At 43.9% G+C, this 22,190-nt stretch overlaps 1 protein-coding gene across 4 annotated transcripts in view; it reads right to left on the reverse strand.

Moving 5' to 3' along the window:
• Positions 1-698: 698 nt before the first annotated feature.
• Positions 699-22,190, reverse strand: part of SNX25 (sorting nexin 25) — a 151,442-nt gene continuing 129,950 nt past the window's right edge. For 2 of the 4 annotated variants that reach the window (XM_075556813.1, XM_075556809.1), the window contains 7 exons: positions 19,038-19,151; positions 14,346-14,525; positions 11,176-11,293; positions 6,769-6,835; positions 2,692-2,873; positions 1,980-2,080; positions 699-1,324 (listed from right to left, as the gene is read on the reverse strand). In XM_075556813.1, the coding sequence (XP_075412928.1) occupies positions 1,244-1,324; positions 1,980-2,080; positions 2,692-2,873; positions 6,769-6,835; positions 11,176-11,293; positions 14,346-14,525; positions 19,038-19,151 (843 nt within the window). In that variant the 3' untranslated portion in view covers positions 699-1,243. The remainder of the gene's footprint in view (positions 1,325-1,979; positions 2,081-2,691; positions 2,874-6,768; positions 6,836-11,175; positions 11,294-14,345; positions 14,526-19,037; positions 19,152-22,190) is intronic. The other 2 variants (XM_075556811.1, XM_075556812.1) reach the window with 2 other exon arrangements.

Genomic DNA, 22,190 nt, shown 5'->3' on the forward strand with positions numbered 1-22,190 from the left:
ATAATAAAGTCTCCAACCTCCCTACAGGAAGGCCCTCTTGTTTCCCCATCTCATCCCTGCCTATCCTTTCAAGGTCAGCTCACATTCAAGTGCTCATTTGACTCTCTCCAGTCACTACGAATCGTTTATTTTTTCACATATTTATGCTGCTTCTGGGCAGGGGCAGCAAGCTCTAGTCTTCCTCACAGCAACGTGTGTGCACAGCGCCTTCGACAAAGAACTGCCTGGCGTGTCTCGACCTCTTTGAGCAACCAGCACCCGAACCCTGCTGTCTGCCAGCCTGTCCTCCTGTGCTTGCTTGTGCGCTGCTGCGACACGAGAGGCTATGTCACCAGTATTCCATCTATGGGCAGGGCCGCCCACCATGGCGGACAAGTTACAGTGGGGCTCCCAACTAAGAAAGACTAGGATGAAAGGGCCTGGCAGTCTACTTCAAAAAAATCAGCCAATGAAGAACCTATCTATAACAACAGAATATTGCCTGATAAAGTGCTGGAGGATGAGTCCCCCAAGCTAGAAAGCCCGACAGAGTAGCGGCAACAGCGGGCTCAAACATCCCAGTGATCGTGAAGACGGTGCAGGTCTGGACAATGCTGTGCTTGCTCTGCGCCCGGGAAGACTCCCCGACGCCTCCCACGAGCCCCTCGCGCGTGACGGCTGCAAGAGGCAGGGCTGACTCCATGACAAACAACGACTGCCACAGAGCGCTGGGTTCGCTTTTATATTTTATTGCTTCAAAGGCTTCAAACTATGGGAAATCTTTGGTAAAAATAAAGACGAAAAATTTTACGAGAACTTTACACAAAGCATTGCACAACAATGTTCTCCCCACGCAGGAAAGGCTACAGGGACGTTCAGAATTCTCAGGGAGGCCATTTACTGTACAACCGTCAGCGTTCCTCAGTTCACACAAAACCGTCTTCACACATATTTAAAATACCTCCTAGTTCCTTACCTCATATGAACATTTGCATTTCAATCCGTATGTTCAACTTCAAAGTATTTATATCACTATTTAAATAAAAATATCAGTAATTAGCATTTCCCCCCCACCCACCCCCGCCCCACTATAGATAGCATCAACGTCTCCCTCTCCAAATTCGGCTTACTTCACATAAAACTAGAGGGAGGGGACTTAAATAGAAATGAGTAGAGTTCTTAGTCAGGCCCTCTGTGGAAAAGAGGAAAATGCTTCATGTCTATTATTGCACAGACATTTCTCTGGGGGGTTAATTGTGCAGTCTTAAACTTGACCCGTTTTCAGTTGATCTAAATGAGTTCTCAGCTCAGGACACAGTTCAATTAGCAGCAGTTCCATCAGCACCTAAATCAAGAAAGGGGTGGGGGGAGGTAGAAAAAAAAAAGTGTGATTTTCCTCCAAGGGTTTCCTGAGACATCGACATATTCAACTTTAGCTTTCAGACTGAAATTATCCTCCGTGAATAGAGACACTCAAACAATTCTCATTTATTTCGGAGGTTAATTCGCTCATTTTTTATGACCTGATAACGAGTGCAAGCCACCCACAGCTGCCACTTCTAGTCACCCTCGAAGACAGTGGTTCTGCACCTTCCTCCCACGCAACCCTTTCTACAGCGCCTCATGTGGTGGTGACCCAACCATAACATTATTTTCATTGCTACTTCATCACTGTCATTGTGCTATTGTTAGGCATCAAGCAACCCCTGTGAAAGGGTTGTTTGGCCCCCCAAAGGGGTTGCGACCCACAGGTTGAGAACCGCTGCTCTACACAACCAGGGAAATTTGCTTTGCTGAAATGAGGAAACCAGGCAGTCGTGCAGAAGAGAGAATGAGCCTGCCTGGCCACCAGACAGAGAACACAAACCAGAGAAGATGGGCTCAGGGTTCTCAGTAATGAAGGTGACTAGCAAGATCAAGGATGAAAATGTACCCCAGATGTGAAAAGAAATATAAAGCCAACATATAATTAATCCACTGGTAGGCATTAATTTACTCACATACAACAAATGCTTATTGGCTCTCGTTTCTTGAAGTGCATTGAATATTTTTATTATTCCATGGCGGGCATTCTGCTGTCCAACAAGGCTCTGAAGCATATCTGAGTTTAAAAATTTAATAAAATTAATGTATATTTTATGCTGCTATTGATAACAGGTACATAATGCATAGATAATTAGTGCAAAAGACAATCCATGCTCAACTCCATTTTCCATGAACTTTCTGAAGCACCGTTGTACACATAAAATAAACAAAAGGCCATGAAGTTCAAGGAACATGAACGGTTAGTTCTTCCAAATGTTTAAAGGGAACATACATGTATTTCAATTTTTTCAATATCAAGGCATTACCGCAAACTGAAAATTTAACATATTGCTACCCAAAAAAAGATTTAAGCTCTCACAACAGTGTACTTTAACAGAATTTCTAGAGCACAAAATATATTATCCTAAAACGTTTTTCTAGTTAAAGTATTCTAACCAGTACTGCTCTGATTTCTTATGAAGGAATAAATCCCCCACCTCCGCCACAAAAAAAAGGGGGCAACCTTATTGTTTTCAATGGTAAAGGATATATATATATATATATATATATATATATATATATATATGCTGCTATAGTTACAATGATTTCATTCACCTGATCTCTCTCTCTCTCTCTCTCTCTCTCTCTCTCTCTCTCTCGGCAGTGCAGGATTCTCACCCACCTCACCTGGAATGTTTTCAAGGAGCTTCTGCCGCGCTCTCTGCTTTGTTTCCTGACTTTGTTCTTCGCTTCTGGTCGCAGTTGGTGGTGCTAATTTCCCATTTGGCCAAAAAGCATCCCGGAAAACATTGATGTAGTAAACCAGCATTTGTTCACTAAAAATCCAGTTCACTGTGTCCCGGATTTGTCTTTTGAGAGAAAACAATATTTCTTGGATGGCTTTTTTAAAAATTGTACTCTATTTCGAAAGGCATTTATCAATGGGGGTAGGTTAAGATACAGACTGTTCTAAATGTTTGATGAATAAACTAGGAATTGGCTTTTTAAACTCCAGCTCTGGAAGTCATGTTTATTTTAGTATGACCAGAAGCCACCCACTCCCAGGGCTCACATGTTCCTGGGCTTGAGTGCAGGCTCCTCAGTCTGTAAGTACAGGAGCTGAGAGGTGGACTGGTCCCTTTGCAGCTTGCAACTACGCAAACCGTGCACACTACTCAGCACGCCAAGATCTCCAGGAAGCAGCATACGAGGAAATGATGAGATTATCAGAGAGGGTCTGGAAAAGCTACCGCCTAACTCCAGGAGGAAGAGGGGTGGACTCCCCCCCCCATCCCCCCCCCGGTGAACTCCCTCCCCCCCCCCACCCCTGCCTTTTAGTGGTACGATGCCAATGACACTTGGCACGATACTCCCAGCCCAGGGCAACATCTGTCTCATGGGCTCATGAGGCCAAGAGCAGGGAGGAGAAGGGAGACACTCTCTGTGTGTGTGTGTTATCACAAAGTATAAGACTTTGAAAAGATACACTGTTAATCTGGTCATTTCAAATTTCTATAGGAATGAAAAACTGGGCAGATATTGGACTTTTTGGAGTTTATAGCTCGTACCTGGCACTCCGGTCTTCCCCTCAGCCCTCTGTCACTAGGAGTTACTCAAGTTCTAATTCATTATCGGTCTCTCTGGTACTAAAAGTCTAAGATGATTCTTTTCTCTTTCCAACCACACAACTGCCCTAAGGCTCTTTGAGCCGTCTAGTCAATCACTTAGGAAAGATAAAACAAAAAATTCTTTACAGCTCTGACTGCCCAACCAGATTTTTACAGAGATGATGGAAGATTTTCAGAACTCGTGTCTGAAATTGATGTTTCAAGCACAATACACTGTACATAGTAACCAGTCACTATTGAATGGAGGTTTAAAATGTGACTGAGTCAAAACTGTAATGTTAATTTTGTTTGCAGTTACATGTTTCCGAAGCTATTTCTCTAGACTGCTCTCAACTGTATATTTACATATAGGCCAAATAAAGTAGTATTGCAATAACTTCTGCTGTGAGAGACAGACTGCTTGTCCACCCTCCTAAGAAACAGCCACAGAAATACGACAGCCTCTTGTTTTCACTCTATAGTCTTGCATGGGGTTAATCACTGGGATTATGTGAAGAAATAAATTTTCAATTTACAACTTCAAATCACCAAAGGCCATCCCATTAGGTCTGCTCTTCTGTTGGCTAAAACCTGTAGGAAGCTTTTGAAGCCATTGTGGTTATGTGAAAAATAGTGGGTACAGGCCAAGACACCCACGCTGTACTCCTGCTACATGTCATGATGTGTCAGCTGCTGAAGGCCCAAATAGCCAAGAACCAGGTGCTCTACAACGCTCCCCTGATAAAAGACCCATGGAAATGAACAGCCTGATGTTCCTGCAGATGAAACCTCTCACCAGGCCCATGAAAATAACTGCCAAATGTCTTCACCACTCACAGACCACAGCTGCTCGTTTTATAATTAAGGGCAATATCCCGAGTACAAGCAAAGAAAGGTCGTGTGATTTGCTAAAAGCGAAAGAGCAAATGAAGTAGTTTTGGAAATGTTTTCATCCAAGGTCTAAGATAACTAAGATAAGAAGGTTGCCTTCGAGGACAATCTTTCTGATGAAAAACAAAGGCCTATGACATTCAGCCAATTAGATACCGTAAGCCACAGCTTGGAGACAAAAATGCTTTTTTGAATCTTGGAAATAAAACTGGAGTCAACTTTAATTTATGACCATGAGGAAAACATTCTATTCGCAAACAAATAAAAATATTTTAATTGTATTTTCCATAAAATTTTATAGTATCTGCGTGTGATAAGCATCTCATATTAATCTTGCGTAAATGTTTGCCAATTAAATGAATATACGAAAAATCTGCTAATTTCATCGGAAACTTTAGTTTGCTGTTTAAAAATGACTTTTTTCTTACTTCTAGCACCTGACTCAGATGATCCTCTTAGCAGAGAGGACAGAGGTACAGACCTTTCTTGAGAACAGCAGTTTCAAATTTCAGCTGCAAAGACAACTGAAAACCAGGCTGGAAAAAAGCAGCTTTCTTGCCCGGGGTGGGGCTGGAGTCTTGGCTCCTCTGACTGACCAGCCCTGTGGCCTTTGGGCAAATCACTTGACCTCCTAGTCCCGTTCCTCTCTGCAAAATGATCAAACTCAAACACACAGCCATCAAGTCCATTCTGACTCATGGTGGTCCTGCAGACCAGGCAGATGCCCCAGAGGATTCCAAGACTGTAACACTTGCTGGGAGTAGAAAGCCTTGTCTTTCTCCGGAGGAGCGGTTGGTGGTTTCTAACTGGTGACCTCAAGGCTAGTATCCCAACGTGTAACCACTATGCCGCCAAGCTCCCTCCCCACAAAATGAGGAGGGCGACCCAGCTCTACAACTCCTTTCAGGATTGACTTCATGCTATTGTGAGCTGCCACTAAGTGGGTCCCATCCATGTAGAGCAGACTGCTGTGATCCTGAGGGCTTTCACTGGCTGATTTTGGCTAAGTTTTTCACCAGCACTTCTTCTTCCTAGTCCATCTGAATCTGAACGCTCCAACTAAGCCTGTTACAGCATCACAAGCAGGCCTCCACTGACTAATGGGGGGTGGTTTTGCTTACAGTACATGAGCTGGGAGTTGAATCCATGTCTCTTGCACAGAAAGTAAGAGTTCTACCACCGAACCACCATTGCCACCCAACTCTCCATCAACCTAATTCTATTGGACTTCCATGAGATGGATGCCTCAATGGGCTGAGGCAGGGGCACAGGTATGAGGATGGTGCAGGACCATGCAGTGTTTCATTCTGCTGTGCAGAGGGTCGCCATAGGTCAGTAACATCTGACGTCTACTGGTTATGTGGCTTTACAGTTAAGAAAAATTTCAATATTTTATGGGAAACTATTATCAATTCACTGTAACTGCTCAGTAACAGACTTACTGGGCTTTTATTAGTGAATGACCAAAACGTAGATCACTTTTTACAAACCATTCTAGAATACTCTGTGATAGATGGGTCTATGTATATGTAATATATATTTTTGTCAATGGATAATGCATATATATCAGAATATAGCGATCAATTAATAATAGTGTTATGTGAATTATTAGAGATACTTATCACTGATTCTCAATTATTAAAAGAGGAATTACCATTTTAGTGTGACGCAGCTCTAAGACAATAATCATATATTTCTCATCAAATAAGTGCCTGCCATGAGCTCCTCTGTCTCAAAGTGTAAGCCTTACATGGACTACATTCCCTCCTCCACGAGAGTGGAGCCCCGGTGGCCCCCGGGGTCGCGTGCTGGGCTGCTACACTGCAGGTTCAGGGGCTTTAGTCCACCAGCTGGTCTGTGAAAGGAAGATGGGGCAATCTATCTGCTCTCGTCAAGATCCCCAAACTCTCAGGCATTACACTGACCTGTAGGGTCGACATGAGCTGGAATCACATCAATGGAAGTTTTTCCCACAAAGCAGCATGAAAGCACTATACTGAAGACACTCAAATCAGTCATGGTCTAAAGAACTTTCCAGAACAGAACCTTCTGCCTGTGATTGGCCTAGGATGTCAGAACCAGCTCCAGCTTTTTACCATCTAGTTCACCAAGCACTCAGCTTCCCATTCCATCTTGGAACCATGTCAGATAGAGGAAATAAACGCCATCTGCCAGAGAGATCACTGGCTACCACATCGCGCAGCAGCAACCTGACTATGTAGACAGAGAGTAGGGCATAAATTCAAATATTAACTGTGCTACTCACCTGTTGATGGTCCTTCCAAAAGTGACCTGCACAAGAGCAATTAATGTTCTTCTCACCCATTTAAACACTAAAATACAGACCAGAGAAAGGCTATCATCATATTATCACAGGATATCACATTATAACATTCTTACAGCTGCACAAAGCAGAACTCGCATTCATTTAATTCAATCATCTAGTCATGGCTTTGGTATCTGCAGAATTTCAGTCAAAGTTAAACAAGCAGACTTATGCCTAGGAACGCTCTTTTATTCTGAAAAAGAAGAAACCTAAGAGTTTGTATAGTTTTTCAATACCTAAACAGTCGCTGAGCTAGCAGGAAGAAATAATACTCTACACCCTATGCCCCTGGGCTACCAACAGCATGTCTGTTATCCACTGGCACATGGTGTAATTCCTTTTTAGATTTCTGTCTGGCTCATTGAAGCCAAGCTTCACTGCTGTGAAAGGGAAACATCTGTAGTCAAATGTTGACAAATATTTTGAAATATTAATGAACTGATGTGTCTAGCTGCATGCCTTTGCAATGTAATTTGTAGACAGACACCTACTTTTAAAATCTCTCTTATGCTTTGGAGGGGGGGAGAAAGTTGAATTGCAAAAAGCCATTGAGTCAGATGTGATCTGAACACACTCTCTTCCGGTGCCCCTTTGTTAACACCCAGAGACTTCCTTTCTTCTCAGGGGACCGGGAAGGCGAGTGGAGATGGTCCCAGAGGGGTTCCCAGGTTATGGAAGCAGCTGCCTCATTTTTCTCTTGAAGAAAGGCTCAGGGATTCAAACTGCTGGCCTTCCTCATTGAAGCCAAATGCTTAACCACTGTGACACCAGGGCTTTTTACAGTAGCTAGGCAAAAACCGTTCCCCGGAGAAGGCCATCCTGCTTGGTAAAGCAGTGGACAGAGAAAAAGAGGGAGGCCCTCAACAAGATGACGGGGCACAGTGACACAGCGCGGGCTCAACCACAGGAACAGTTACCACAACGGCACAGGGCCGGGCAGTGCTGGTCGGCTGTACAAAGGTTCTGGACGGCACCTGGGAACAACGACCGGCCTAACCCACCTGCCCTGAGCCTCCATGCCACCTCGGGGACAGGATGGCAGTCACGTTTGCTGCCCTTGCTCTGGAGGGATGGTCAACAGTGTGCATGGAAAGGCCTGGTGAAAGATACTCCCATCTACATTTTTATTAGACAGATACAGACTTATACAGGTTTAGGAAGTGAACATAAACTAAAATGCCAAAAAAAATACTTTCAAGATGTCTTAGGTCCACAAATTGGAGTTTAAACCAAAATTTCCATTTCGCATATTCACCTCCATCCAATGAAATGTTTGACTACTAACACAAGAAAGATTCCCATTTGTTTATAACTTTTTAAGGAGGTTAAAATGGAGCAACCACAAGAATTTCCGTTCAAGAGGAGGTACACACACAGAAATCAGCAGTCAGAATTGAAAACATTCTAAAGTTGGTTCTAATTGCTGCTGTGGATCTAAATATGTAGTGAAGGCCGTGTTAATCCTTTAAATAAGAGCCAAGTCTACTGTTAGAACCCGGCCTCAAGAACACCTGGAAATAGTCTTACCCAAAGGGTGCAGCCAGCATGCAGAGTTGTGCCCCTCAGGTGGGCACGTAGCCAGGGCAGGAATATCTTTCCTCTGCCTTGTGAGGGCAGAAGGGAACTACCTTCACCCGAAGACGTGAGATATTTGAGCTCTAGAAGAGTATGTGACAGACCAAACCAAGTCAAGGCCAAACCCACTGCCATCAAGTCACATCAACTCAGGGCAGCATGATGGGTAGAGTGGGGCTGCATCATATGGCGCCGTCTACGGCTGTAAATCTTTACAGCAGCAGACGGCCTCACCCTTCTCAGGTGGAGCAGCTGGCAGGTGCAAACCATGGACCTTTCATCAGACATTCCAACACTTAAATTAACCCACTGTGACCCCAAGGATCTTTCTGCTGGCCAGTGGCTGGTTCCAAGAAAGGCTACTATTGGGCCTTGTATGACAACTGACTCAAGCAGGAGCCATATATGATTTTGCGGCAAAGTCTCTGCCATCACTGATTTCCCCAGATCCTACTGCTTTTTCTATCCTTCCCCAGCCCCTAGTACACCCCGCACCCTGCCACTGCCACCACATACATAAATGATCATAATAATACCATCGCTCCTTTCAAAGGACTCATTTGTCAACAGAGGCAGCTGCAGCAGAACTGAGATGTTGCTGATGGCAACAATATCACATCTCATTATAAATGATTTCCATTTATTCTCCTCTGAAATGTCACTAGCAGAGCCAAACATGCTTCTGAGCAGAATATAATGGAGGATTCTGAGCCCTACTCCTGCTGGGATGGCTCTGCACCTCCCACATCTTTTCATCGCTTTGTACTGCAGAGAACACATGGACAAAGGCCAGAACACTTCCCCGTGCCTGTCAACGCCACTGCAACGGGAATGACCCTGCTCCCGTTTTAAGTATTGGTATACATCTTAGTGTCTAAAATATGACAAGACTACAATGTTTACATCTGAGAGAGTTTTTAATAGGTGGTGTAGTGGTTATGTGTTGGGCTGCTACCTGCAACCTCAGCCATCGAAACCACCAGTCATGCCAAGGGAGAAAGATGGCTTGTTTCCCCCTCAGACCCGACTGGCAGCCCCTACCCTGCCCAGCAGGCTCACTATGAGTGGGATTGACTCGATAGCAGTGAGTGAAACCTCATAATATAAGTGCTTTATAAAACAATGTAACTCTTTTTCATTTCTGAAGTTGAGCTTAGTTGCAGCATTTTTATTGCTAAAGTGACTATCCATATGTAAAGCGTAGTGTAGATGAATTTAATTGTTCCTGCTGCTCGGGGGGGGCGGGGGGGGGAGGGGGTAGCGTCTGTAAAGCCCTGAGACTGTAAACGCACTGATGCCACAATACATGGTCGGGTTGCCCTATAGAGTTACAGAGGCAGCTTTAAAAGTGCAGGTTGAAATTGAATGAAGAGACCACAGGTTTCTTCCACAAAGTTTTTAAAGCCTCCTCATATAAAATATATGGCCTCCATTACTGGCTGACTGTCATCATACATTCTCTTATTTTTGGCTTAAGAATCAAAAAGTTCTATAACAATTTACTTAATGTGAAAGATGATGAGTTCCCTGCACTTAAATTGTTCTTGCCCTTTGATGCACCAGTCTGCCTCGCCAGGCATTTTAGTGATCATCTAGCATGGGCCAGACATGAGAGTGGCTACTGATGGATAGGACAGCACTTGGAAGCTCTTTCACCTGCTAATAATCCTTCAAATGACATGCTAAGGAACAGATAGGCACGCAGAGATGCTTCGTCAGCCTCCTTTCCACATAGGACGAACTCTCAGACCAGCCCCGAGAGAAAAGATGTTATCTGAGGCACATTCACAGGACACTCTTCTACCAGTAGGTGACATTACTGTGCCTCTCAAGTCCTTGTTCTTCTCATTTGCTTCCTCTTCAAGGTGGCTGGGTACATGCCACTTCTCTGTTCTAGCAATGAGTGAGCATCCTGTTCTCATGACTCAGAGTGTGGGGGACTGTGGAAGCTACAGAAAGCGAGCCCTAATTCAGGATCCAGGCAAGACAAAGCCATGTACTCTAAGCTGACCTTTCCACAAGTGCTGCTGTGGGGTCCAGGCACTTCTGAAGCTGTTCACTAGGGGTACGTCAGTTCCTGTTCTGCTATTGCTACATCTAAGTGCATCTCCCTCAGAATCTCCAGGGCATCAATTCTCAACATGGCATGAGAGCAGGATCATTCTCTGTTGTAGGAATTGGCCTCTGCACCCCCTAGATGCCAGGAGCACATTCCTCTCCCCAAATTGTGACAATGGCTAAACGTCTCCAGATATCACCAAATATTTCTGCGAGGTACGGGATAGGGGTAGACATTCCCTGTCTTCCATCTCCACAAAGAGAACTACTTTTCTAGAGAAACGAAGGTGACTGTAAAGTAGGGGTGAGGCATTTCTCACAACACCAAAGCCACAGCGTTAGTATTAAGAGTTCTTCCTCTTAATATTAATATTAAAAAACAATATTAATATAAAAAACTCTTTTGCTTTGATTTTTATCATAAAACGGATATGTGTGTGCTGAGTCCCATAAAAAGAAAATGAAGGATTCCTGTCTCGTTGTTTCCAGAAGGAGATGCTGCTGGGTAAATAGTGCCCTATGCGCCATGAGCATTGGGGTAGCATTTGTCCTCAGTAGCTGGCACAGTATTTTTCCCGGAAAGATATTTGCTGAATGAATGAATGCATGAATATAAATACATGTCTGTTTAACTTTAGGACAAACAGAGATAGTAGAGGTGTGTGCATATCAGTTACCCATCAAATATCAATAAAGAGTAACAATGAAACTTACTGCCTCGAAGTTCAAAAATCTCCCCAATCAACATGAAACATGGCTCAGCCAAGGCGTCTTTCCTCCCATCCACATCATCGCCACAGTCCGACAGGTCACTGTCCTCCTCTGCCTCCTCCTGGGGGTACAGAAAGGCCCAGGGGTCAGAGAGAACCTCTCCAAGGACAGGGTTTTCTCCTTCAGAGATACAGTCCAACCATTTGCTCATATTTCAGTCTTACACAACCCTTCATCTTTCCTATACACAGAAATCTATTTTTAATACGGAGGGAATAATACAGATAGCCTGAGGAAAAAGCTTGATTCAAATGACTGATATAATCTTTAAAATAATCAAATTTTAAAAATTCTGCCACAATATTAATAATCAGTGAATTAATAGACAATAAAAGTTGTTTTCTTACCATTTTTAAGTTTGGACAGTAAGGGTTTTTTGTTGGTTTGTTTTTTAACTGAAGGCCTGATTCGAGCTTTAAAATAAGCTAATTAAAACAAAGTCTCAACAATCCTGAGACCAGAGGAACTAGATGGTGCCCGGCTCCCAGTAACAAGCACTCTAAAAAGAATCATATAAGAAATTCCTATAGATAGATGGGAACTTCAGAACTACAAATGGATTTTGAGTTCACACTTAATCATAAACCCCAATCTAAGCACGACGTGGCCCTGCTCAATACTTGCCCTCATGAAATGATCAATGAAGGTACAGGTACTATAGCAACATACGATGAAGAAATCAGAGGGTGCCCAGATGTCAGAAAGAATGTCTGGGGGCTCAAACGTTTGTCCTAAACAAGCAGCCGTCTAATAGGTATTAGCGAAAACCACATGGAAAGAGCACATATGCCCATATGATCCAGAGACTGGAAATAATAAAATCCAAGATCAGGAGAGAATTGTATTCGGCACTTAAATTCAGAGCACCCAGTTTGCAGAAGGATATGGATGACAGGGAAAGCCTCAAATCCCTTTGCTGAGTCCCCCCTTGGATTAAGCTTCCATTGAACTCCATCAGACCATTGACAAGTGATGTGAGTAGTCCTCCTCTCAGATAAAGAGTAAACTGGAAAGTGGATTACTACAGATATAGCTCTAGCCTAAAATCTAATATATTATCATTTTTACTTACTTTTAATTTGTTCTACTTTTCTATTATGTTCTTGGATTGAAATTTCTATTATTTCACATGGGTTGAAGCTTTTCTATGTTTCATTTGTTATTGTGGGTTGTTTTTCTGTGTGTGTGATTTTCTGTATATGAAATCCAAGATGGGCAAATCTATAGCGACAGTAATTAGATTAATAGTTCCTTAGTGTTATGGCAGGGTTGGTTGCAGATAATGAGGAGCTAATAATAATGGATACAAGAATAAAGAAAACTGTCTAAAACTGTGGTGACGATTCCATAACTCTTTTAAATATACTTAAGCCACTGAATTGTACACGATGTGAATTATCTGCCAGTAAAACTAGAAAAAGAGGAGAAAAATGTGGAACAAACCCCAAATCATGAAAGAAACCAGGCTTTGGTGAGACAGGGACTGATGGAATCCCCAGGACTGTGGCCCTTAGGCACCCTTGTGGTGCAGAACTAAAGGTCACCTCCATGCGAGAATAACCAAACTTTAAAGATCAAAAGGGCAGCATCTACCCCAGGACACAGTAGTCAGGGTTAGGAAAGGAGGATGGAGACACGCGGCAGGGAGGAGGTGAGATAGGCGACGATTCATTAAGGGGATTGCAACGGATGCACTGAAACAAAATATGCCTGCTACTCTGTCAACCTCCACCTACTTCACAATAAAACACTCTTCCTAAAACTAAAAATTAGCGTCACTGTTATTATGAATCAGTGGACTAATAGACAATAAAACTGTTTTCTAGTCATTTTAAACAGTAAGGATTTTTAAACTTAAAGTTAGTTTTTTTAAAGCTATTTTTAAAGTTCAGATTCGAGCTTTACTCTGTACTTCAGCTGGTCTCACTTCCTGATCTGTGTGTCTGTTATGATTCAGTTCAGAACTTACTACAGGCCAGGCAGCAAGTGAAGCAAATGAGTGTGATACTGAGCCGGATGTTCCATGCCCGCTCCCCTCCTCCCCCCCCCCCCCCGCCCCGAAAGCCAGCTACCTGGGTAGATTCACACATACACAAAGAGCTGCTGCCGCGAGACAAGATGGACTGCTAGTACCGAGACACAAACGCTGGTCAGCGGAGCAGCCAAGAAAAGCTATTCCCATGTCTGCACAGAGGACGAGCTGAAGTGTGAAGTGGTGGCACCAGTGGGTGAGGGCCAGGGGCACGCCTTTGAGGGAATCAGCGTGGGACCAGGAGAGGAACAGACTAATGAGAAGTCATAAACACAGGAGAGGTCTCGACACAGCTTTGCCTCCCAGTTCAGAACACAGTAAAGGAGGCTGCTTCTTTCCATCTTTCTTTCCTTCTGTCCACACTCATTAAACCAACCGTGGAGAAGAATGCAAGGAATGGCAGGGACATTTAGGAGTAGACAACGGAGATGTCCAATTCCGGAGATGTTCCTGTGCAGTATCTCTAGCACAAAGAAAGGTCTTAAACATGAATCAAGAGCCTGACGGCTAACCTATAAAATCTCAAATGTCCGAGGTCTCTCTTGATTCATTCTTTTATTCACAGCAGGTTTGCTAACATCATCTTATCTCCCAAAATATTTCCTGGCTCTCCATCCCACAGAAGAAAGTCAGAACTTCCCAGTGTGGTCTCATTGATGCCTTATCTTCCATTAGGCCCTACAGAAACCTCCACCGGTGAAACGGCTCCCCGACTGTGCCTAAACACACCTTTCTTAGTCCAGAACGGAACCTTCAGCCTGAGCCTCAGAACTCCATCATGCGTCCTCTCTGCTTCCCCCTCCCCAGCGGTGACTACATTGCCTTTTGGTGTAGGGTCTCCTATAGAACTTCCCATCCACATTTCAACTTCTCACCAATCTTTTCATTTGCACCTTACATCTTCCAAATGCTCGTAGGGGTAGGGTAAGGAGCTGTGTCAAAGTAGGATGGTGTTAATCACTGGAAGTAGATGCATTTGCCTGTCCCCCTCCTCGTTAGTAGCATGCTTTCAACAGATACCTGTTACTTCAATTAGTTACTTCAAGACATTCAGTGAAATATATTAGAAAATTGTCACAACCTTTAGATGACTCACTTCCTGGTGGGAGAAGAAGTCACGAGGAAGTCTCTCCAAAAATGAGGCTAATGAAAAGCTGGATTTTTTCCCCTGCACATCAATGACCTTGAGGTAGTCAGGAGACGGGCTCAAGAAGGCATAAAGTGCTTCACTCTGACACAGTCTTTCATCTGAAAGCAGATTCTGTAACGAAAGAGGATTAGTTACTCCTAAATAGGTATAGACTCAGGCTACCAGGAGCTACTGCAGGGAAAAGCCACCGGGGTAGAGCTGCCTGTGCTGGGCAGGGGCTTTCATAATGCTGAACCAAAACCCAGTTCCTTTCCCCGGGAATAAGGCAATAAGGCCAGTTCTCAGAGATTTTCGTAGGAGAGCTCCCCTCCAGGCTCACTGGTGGTGCGCTCACCACTCTGCTGATGGGGTATATATAGTATGCACAAAAGAACTTGCTCTGGTTTGCACAATTCCTTCTCGTCCCCATTCACGCAACAACAAAAAAGTCTTCCATCCCAGGAGGCACGACATCTTCACTCGTTTGCATCAGAATAGCTACACTTTTTGCACTTTACCCATGAAGCCACCAGTGAGCCACCTTTTGTTGGTGTGGCCAGACTTTGTACAACAGCTGAAAAAAGAACTTTGAGTTATTTATTACTTGGTGGCACTGCCTGCAGAAGAGAGTTTAATGTCACCGTGCTGCCACCTTCCCAAAACGGCTTGTTTATCTAATTATATAACTAGCCTTTAAGCGGTGCATTTCCTAACATGCTGTGCGTTCTTCTCTGACCTTAGCAGCAGAGGCCGGAGAACATAAGCTGGCTGATGTGTAAGAAGTGTTGGGATATGGCAGTGAGGTTGACAACGGGCCACAGAAGGGTTTGGTGCTTAAAGCAGTGGGGACTCTCTGCTGCTGCTGACATACACTGGGGTAATCATGGAGGTTACGTTCTAGGCCCACGTGTTCACATTCTATTCACTCAAAGAGTGACACCTGGCCCATGTGCCCTAGAACCAGAAGCCCTGAGGGTCCAGCATTGCGACTCTGGGGAGCAGTAGCAGTGCTACAGTGGTTGCCAGCTTCCTGTACCCTGCAGAAGTGCTCTCATCAGAGCAGGGCTGCGTCAGGGTCATAAAGGAGAGGAAGGGGAAACTGTGTCTTGTAGTGAGTGAACAGTGCCTGTCTCATTCTTCAGAGCTTTATTGTCCTAGCAAAGAGGTATGTGTGGGCAGATTAGAAGTGAGGTGCTTGCCCTTCCGCTGCTTCTTCAGCAAATCCACACTCTAACATTACTTGATAAAAGAGCAGGAAATTTTATTAGTGATGAGAATTCTCAAGTTTAATACAAGCAATCAAAATACAGAAATATTCAAGTGATGAATATTTGGCCTAAATTATATTCTACTATGGAGGAAAATAAAATTAAATCTATAAGAAATATATCATCAAACATAATGTTTAAAGTGGTGAGAGAGGGGCTTCCAGCAAGATGAAAGACAAGGCAGAGCTGCTGCACAGACAGATCAGCACCAGAGCAACGCGAGACGTGATGGGATAGATACGCATGATAATTCTGCAACCCTGAGCAGCATAGGGAACAGACCTGAGACGGAGAGAAGCCCAGACTGGGAGAAGAAGCTGAGTGAAGGCGGCTGAGAGGAAACAAATGGGCGTGCGGTCCTAATCAAAGACCTCTCTATCGCTGGGAAATCCCAAGGTTGACTTCACCAACCAAAGACAAAGGCCATAGCCAGGCCTTTGCCCCACACCTCATCACGTCACAAACAGGATCTTACATTCATTCAAATGATTTAATCGGTACAATATGCTAAATGCAAGTCCTGGTGGCGCAGTGGGCTATACAATGGGCTGCTAACCGCAAGGTCAGCAGTTTGACTCCCCCAGCCCCTCTAAGGAAGAAAGATGAGGCTTTCTCTGCCTGTAAGATTTATAGTCTCGGAAGCACCCGGGGGCAGTTCTACTCTGTGCTATGGGATTTCCATGGGCCAGAGCTGACATGAAGGCAGTGAGTTCAGTCTTTGGAGATAGTCTAAATAGTAATATTATTGTCTTAAACAAGATGATGTTACCGTCTTAAATCCTCTCTTAAGGACTTTTAAACATTAATGATTCTCTGTCCGAGTTATGCCATAATAAAGCTCAAAATTTTTTTCTATGGCACAATTATTTTTTTTTCAAAGAAATTCTTTTATACATACCCAGGCACACACGTGTGAAGATATGAGAGAATGTAGACTAGAAACATTGACCACCTTTTTTAAAAAGCAAACTCTGACTTAAATGTATCCATTAATTTTTTTCTTTTTAAAATCATTTTATTGGGGGCTCGTACAACTCTTATCACAATCCATACATACATCCATTGTGTAATGCACATTTGTACATTTGTTGACATCATTCTCAAAACATTTTTTTTCTACATGAGCCCTTGGTATCAGCTCCTCATTTTTCCCCTCCCTCCCCAGCCTCCTCCCTTCTGAACCCTTGATAATTTAAAAATTATCATTATTTTGTCATGTCTTACGTTGTTCGATGCCTCCCTGACTTTTCTGTTGTCTCTTCCCCAGGGAGGAGGTCATATGTAGATCCTTGTGATCAGTTCCCTCTTTCTACCCCACCTTCTCTCCGCCCTCCCGGTATTGCCACTCTCAGCACTGGTCCTGAAGGTATCATCTGTCCTGGATTCCCTGTGTTTCCAGTTCCTATCCGTACCAGTGTACATCCTCTGCTCTAACCAGATTTGTAAGATAGAATTGGGATCATGATAGTGGGGGGTTGGAGGGAGATGAAGCATTTAGGAACTCGAGGAAAGTTGTATGCTTCATCATTGCTACACTGCATCCTGACTGGCTCATCTCCTCCCCGTGACACTTCTGTAAGGGGATCTACAGTTGCCTACAGATGAGTCTTGGGTCGCCAATCTGTACTCCCCCTATTTCACAATGATATGATATTTTTGTACTTTGATGCCTGATACCTGATCCCTTCAACACCTGTTGATCACACAGGCTGGTGTGCTTCTTCCATGTGAGCTTTGTTGCTTCTGAGCTAGATTGCTGCTTGTTTACCTTAAAGCCTTTAAGTCCCCAGACACTGTATCTTTTAATAGCCGGGCACCATTCAGCTTTCTTCACCATATTTGCTTATGTACCCACATGTCTTCAGCAATCGTATAGGGGAGGTATGACCTATACGTTGGACTCAACGATTATATCTTAATGTCATCTATTAGTATTTTGTCACCATCCATTATTAAGTCTCAGGACTTCTAGCCATAGAAGTAGAAGTACTGCACAAGCAATGCACGTTTGACGAGACTAAGCTATGTGCCTCTGGCAAGTGTTAAGGTCTTCAGAGTCCATGGTCTGGGGAACTCCTTAATACTTGAAATGCTGATGATCCGGTTAAAGAAAATATAAGTAGTAATTGCAATTGGGAACAGCTTTCCTTTAGCCTGCCTTTTCCTTTCAACATAATAAAGGAAAGCAGTAAAGTGTTTAGATTAAACTAGTAAAATATCCTCAGGACCTTGGAGGAGGCAAAGATTTCTTAACAGAAATATCCTTTAAAAACAAATTGATAGCTTCAATTAGATTAAAATTGAGAATTTCTACTTATTAAAAGAAACTTAAGCGAATGAGAAGAAGATGGAGAGAGAGAGAGAGAGAGAGAGAGAGAGAGAGAGAGAGAGAGAGAGAGAGAGAGAGAGAGAGAGAGAGAAAGAACACAACTGTAACTCATATGGTCTGATGAAGAGCTCAAACACAAGCTAAACTACAAATCAGTGTAGAACATAGAGGCAACGCCCAGGAAAGTGATGTCATTTGATCAGCCACCTACACTATAAACCATTCAAATGGCCACTACACATAAGGGAGGGTGCCATCTTCAGCCGTCACTCACTCACTACCATCCAGTCAGTTCTGTCTAGGGGACTGTACATCACCTGAAAGCCACAATGAAAGACCACCGCACACCCACCAGGATGGCTAAGAAGAAAATGGCAGGAAACGAGTGTTGGCGGAGGATGTGGAGCGATCAGAACCAGGACACGCTGCTGGTGAGACGGTACTTGCTGGAACCACTCTGAGAAACTGTACAGCGGTCTGTACTAAAGAAGAGCGCATGCGCACCGGCAGCCCCATTCCCTGGGCACATACTCGACATACTGGCATCTTCACCCAAAGACGAGCACTGTAAGATGTGCATAGGGTTGCCGTGTGCTGGAATTGACTCACTAACAGCAAGTTGGTGGTTTTCTTTTTAGACGCTGTACAGAAGCACTTGTTTCTCATAGCCTTAACAGTACAAAGGTGTAATGTCACCGCACAGTGAAAAACCTATTCAGCAGTGAAACTGAACGACCTACAAGTGCAACGTCAGATGAAGGAATGCCATGTGCATGTGCTGAGTGAGGGAAGTCAGGCACGAGTCCACGTGGTCAGACGACAGCTGCATGACGTCAAAAAGCAACTGCAGCCATGGCTGCGGCGAGGGTCAGGGAAGTGGCTACCTTTGGTGGGGGTGGCAGGGATGCAGGGGAAGCTGGAGGACACTAGGAATAATCTGTTCCTTGGACGAGGTGCTGGGCGTTCTGTTTGTGAAAGTGGAGAACGCTGCATACTTCAATGTGATTTACGCACTTTTCCCATATCCAAAACTTTCCCCCGACTTACCTGTAAAAACTTATTTAATTGGTTCTTTGACTTCTCCATAAACTTTTGATCAACAGATTTGAAAGGCAGCTTGCTAATAGAAGGCAACTGGACTTTTTTTAAAGAAGGGAAACACTGTGGGGAGAAAAAAAAATCAAATGTTAGCCTTTTGGTATTGTATTCTAATCTTTAAGGAAAGCATGGTAATTGCTGTTAAATGCCTCCCAGTCAGTTGTGACTTGCAGTAACCCCACATACAATAGAATGAAGCAGTGCTGAGCCATACACCATCTTCATGATACTAAGTGGGACTGAGCCCATTATTGAAGGCACTGTGTCAAGCAATCTCCTAAAGGGCCTTCCACTCTTCCATTGACCCTCTGCTGAAATGGAAATTGAAGACCACAGAAGAACTGATGCATTTGAATTATGATCTTGTTGAGAGTGGACTGTCATCATGGACTGTCAGAGAACCAACAAATCTATCTTAGAAGGATGACCTTGAAGTGAGGCGGACAAGACTTCGTCTCAAGAACTGTGCCCTGAAGAAGGACATCACACTTGGTAAACTGGAGGGTCATTAGAGTTTGGAGGCATCACATATCTTACTTTGAAATTTAAGACCCTGAACTATTTATGTATTAAGGAGCCTCAAAGGCTCTGGAGGAACAGCACCTTTAATGGAAAGCAGGCTGCAACTCATCCCCCGCCAACGTACGCCTGAAAACTGGGAAAATCATGGAGCTCGGCTAATACAAGGGGTCTGCTGCACAACACACCACAACCACAGTGTGCTGGACACGGAAACCTGTGACAGGAAGACAGTGGTTCTCTTGCCCTGTTTTGCTTATGACGTCTTTAAGCAGTTACGAATGCTGGCAAAGTGAAAAATGGAAGAATCACTTGAATCGTAGCCCGACTGCTGTTTTTCAATTGCAAACCGGATACTATAAATGAATAATAATGAGCTGCATTATTAGATAGTAACAGTTGGCCACCCTTGGTGGATGGAGTCCACTCTGCCAGTCCTACACAGTGCCAGAAGGCCGGTCCCTTTACAAGCTTTACACGGGGAACTACTTGTTCCTATTTAACACTTGAGAAGATCATGGCTCAGATTAAAAGCTGGGCCGGTTCCCACAAGGCCTGCAGGCCAGCTCCTCCGACACCGCGAGGGCAGTGCTCTTCTTGGTGCCAGCCCTGCCCCCATGTCTAACCGCTGGCCTTCATTGAGGCACGGGGGCCAAAGGACAGGCCAAGTGAAAGGGACTGGTACTAAAAAGTAAACAAGTAGAGGGGCTGCCTTCCATAGCCTTCATTCCGGTGGTCTTCATCAGTGTGGGACTGGGTTCCAGCAGCCCCCTGCTGACCTGGACACGGCAGAGGACAGCATGTACTAGGTAAGCATGGTCTCATGTGCTCACATGTGGAAAAGGACGAAGACAAGCTGACCTTTCCTGTCTAGGCCATGAGTCCACTGGCACTCACCGGAAGGCTGGGAGTCAGAGTCGAAATTCAAGGTAAATTTTATGGAAGTGAAACGGGCAGTGAGCGTGGGAAGAGGGCATTTAAATCACCAAGTCCCCGAAAGGGTCTTCCTGTCACAGTTGTCAAAAGGAAGGGTCTTTCCAAAGATAAAAACTCACACAAACTGGCACTAGCAAGGGCCAGAGACAAGCCTTGGTATGCCCACAGATGAGAAAAGACAGCAGTGAGATGGCTACACAGACAAGGAGCTGTGTGAGGTCTGTTTCTTCTATTACTTCAGGGTAAGTGCATTTATTTTCTAAATATATTTAACTTTCCAAGTATATTTTATTTCAAATTCTCTGCTATATTATTCTTTCCCTCTTTCCTTCTATTTTCAGTCAGCAAGTTTGGCAGAAGCTAAATTCAGGTTCACAATGGTTTGTCAAAGGGTAAAGAACACATCATCACAGAGTGTCAAATTTACTCCCCAATTTAGGGAACATCTGGCCCAGATATCCACAAAACATTTTTCCTAACATGCTGTTGTGGGACCAGCATCCAGAGACACTGTAGTAATGCAGTCAGTTTGGGTCACCATCCTTTTAAAAGGAGTTAGTTACAGCCTTTGGAAATTAGTAATTAAAAGGACTTTAAAAAATGGTCCTTAAGAACAAAGTTAAAGGAAATACACATATATCATTTGGAAAAGAAGGGTTTTATCATTATTATTAGTTCATTCTGAGCAAGAGGAAAGGTGAGGCCTAAATTGAAGAAGTGGATGAAGAGCACTTTAATTGAGAGGGTTACATAATCTGGTGTCAATTTGAGACTATTAAGATAGAAGGGGCGGAGTTTAGCCTGTCAATTAGGTCGCAGCTTGATGACTTCATTTGGAGGCACTATGGAGATAAATAGCTCACTGGAAACCAGATACACACACTCTCTGCTACACTTTTCTGTTGACGAGCCACATGGAGCCAAGCTGATAGAGCCCGGGCACTGGAGCTGGAGGAGCACCCATGCCAGCATTGAGATGTTTGCACTGCCACTGGATCCACAAGACTTTCCCCCCACTGGCGTGTGATCTTCCTGCATTCTGTGTCATTGCACGTGTTGTGTGAGTCTGAAGAGGAATTTATAGATTGGTATTGGACATAGGGGCTAATATCAAACTTTTGGACTTGATCTGGACTGGGCTGGGGTGTTTCCTTAATATACAATGACTCTTTGATATAAAGTTCTCTATTACACACATATGAATCTCCCTGGATTTGTTTCTCTAGCCAACCCAGACTAACATAGAGTGGGAGGGCAATCACCCGCTAAGAGGAGAGGAGAGCAGATGCTGCCACTGAACGTGGGGTGGGGGTGGGGATAATGAGTAGAAAGCACAGCAACTGGATCTAATTCTGGTTTGGCCACTATGGCCCCACGACATGTCAATTAAGGTCAATGACAAGTCAAGTCAGACCACTTTCCTTCATATAGCAATTTTTTTTTAAAAAAAGGATTGTTCTAGATTAGTGGCTTCTAAACACTAGAAACAAAAAACTACAATAGAAAACACATGTTACATCCTAACCCATAATGTGCATGCAGATTTACATACCCATATATAGTGTACATGCACAGAAAACTGCAGTCCTATGAAGCAATGTTTATTACTACACAATGACTACTATCATGAATCCTACAATCGCCACA

The sequence above is a fragment of the Tenrec ecaudatus genome, chromosome 8 (assembly GCF_050624435.1).
Source record: "Tenrec ecaudatus isolate mTenEca1 chromosome 8, mTenEca1.hap1, whole genome shotgun sequence".
Taxonomy (NCBI): domain Eukaryota; kingdom Metazoa; phylum Chordata; class Mammalia; order Afrosoricida; family Tenrecidae; genus Tenrec; species Tenrec ecaudatus.